The 2,097-nt window shown below is 37.3% G+C and overlaps 1 protein-coding gene across 1 annotated transcript in view; it reads right to left on the minus strand.

Annotated features, from left to right (window-relative positions):
- The window catches only part of LOC113342612 (flowering time control protein FCA-like), a 2,650-nt gene extending 553 nt beyond the window's left edge, over positions 1-2,097 (minus strand). The window contains exons 1-2 of the mRNA XM_026587098.1: positions 1,852-2,097; positions 255-306 (exon numbers count right to left, since the gene is read on the minus strand). Coding sequence (XP_026442883.1) covers positions 255-306; positions 1,852-2,097 — 298 coding nt within the window. The remainder of the gene's footprint in view (positions 1-254; positions 307-1,851) is intronic.

The raw sequence follows: 2,097 nt of genomic DNA on the forward strand, positions 1-2,097 counted from the left end.
AAAAAAAAAGAGGATTAACACCACAATCACATATGCTAATAAACCATTCCCACAATTATAAATGTCCACATCCACAGATCAACTTGTATAGACCATTCCAAATGAAAAAATAGAGCTCAACACCACAATTCTGCTAAAAAACCATTCCAACAATCAAAAGATGTCCACATCCACATATCAACTTGTATAGACCACATACACACTGTAATTGCACTAAAGAACCATCCCATCAATTATCCATACATTGTATATACCATTCAAAAAGGAAGGAAGATAGAGTTTCACACCGTAATTTTCTGCAGTACTCTGAAGTATTTTCACAAACAAAAACAAATTACCTAGACAAATACACACTAACTTAACCTAGTGTACTACAGTACTAGCTATCCTCCTGCATTACTGCTGAAACATCTCGTATTTCTAGACTAACGAATCTATATCACCTAAAATGAACTTCTATTTGACGGGTTAGTAGCATAAAACAAATATGATTTCAGATTCTTAACACCACCGAACTGAGAACTAAATGAAGATCAGAGTTTATAAAAAAAGCTTTCTGACCACACATTGTTAACCATTCATAATCTTCAGCTGCAAGAATAATATCCATTCTAACACTTGTGCTCTCAATCACCTTTCACTGTCAAACTTATCTCCAGTGACCAAGTGCATCATCAAACCTGTCACTAATTTGTAGTCACAACATTCAAACCATCACACAAAACAAAAATGTTCCAACCACCACCAACAATAATACTTTAAGATGAAGATCCCACAAGCAATCAACAATGAACCACCCCACAAAGAAACTGTAAAAAATACAGGGTATAGGAAGATTCCACAAGCAACCAGCATAGTAATAAAACTGTATTAAATGAAGAGTGCACTCTAAAAATCAATTGCAAAAGCTAACAGCGAAGTCTACTCCGTCGTCCATTGATGATTCACATATCACAGAAATTAAAAAGGAATAACAACTGAAGCCTCCTCAACCAAACCATCAACCATAACTTCATTACTAATCGTGCAACTCCTCTGAAAGAATGCACTACCTAAAGAAAGGTAATTATAATTTCACCACATTCATCCAAAAAGATCGCTCACTGCTAAATATAGATCACACTAACAACACCAACTCAGCTCTCAGAAATCACACCATTCATAAAACATACAGAGACAACTCACGCGTACAGTCCAACTACACTATCAAACACACTTGTTAATCTATTCATGTCCTGCAGAACTAACCATTACGCTCACTTGTTAGAATCAACATAATAAAGAGTGTAACTCACACTAGACGATGTATTCAAGCATATCATTCACGGCGTATTAGTAAGAAGAAATCCAAAGGGCTCCATGAGCTAAAATCTATAAAGCTGGGAACATAATCAAGACTCAAAGTTATAACTAAGTTATCCATAACAAGACTCTTGAACTAGTATATGTCCCATCCAAGCCATTCAAGTTAGTTTCAATCCAGTAATCAAGACAACAAGGCCATAGAAACCTTCCAGATTATACAATTTGGTTCTTAAGTTTCATTAACATCCATTCAAATGCAATCGTCAGTGTATTGTTTGGACTTGTACAACAGTTGCACATGGACAAATGACATACAAACATGACAATCAAACTCCATTGTGAAGGACTTGCTGGGTCAATGCCATTGAAATAACACCGCCGCAGTGAGTGGTAAAAGAGCAGTATTTATTTGTCTCTCTTCCAAAATTCCAACTTAACCGTTTTTAGTAGGTTTCCATGGTCTTGCATTCTTCTTGATAGGAAGGACATAAAAGAAAGGTGGGTAACCAAAAGCGAAAATCCTTGAATATCGTTGCAAAACCTAACTGAGGTGAATATGAGCTTAATGTTGCTCCGACCACCACCGCCGCCGCCGCAGTGACTGTAATTGGAAGAAGAAGGATGCTGATGAGGAGGACTATGGAAATTGGTACTCCGACCGCCACCACCACCACGAGCAGAAGAAAACCCAGGTCTAAAATTAGGGTTTCTATTTGGGGGTTCAGAAGAAGATGAAGGCATTCTTCTATCGTAAGCGTCTGATTCACCTCCTCCTGCTCTGTATCTATCCAT

Source organism: Papaver somniferum, unplaced genomic scaffold (genome assembly GCF_003573695.1).
Source record: "Papaver somniferum cultivar HN1 unplaced genomic scaffold, ASM357369v1 unplaced-scaffold_45, whole genome shotgun sequence".
NCBI lineage: Eukaryota > Viridiplantae > Streptophyta > Magnoliopsida > Ranunculales > Papaveraceae > Papaver > Papaver somniferum.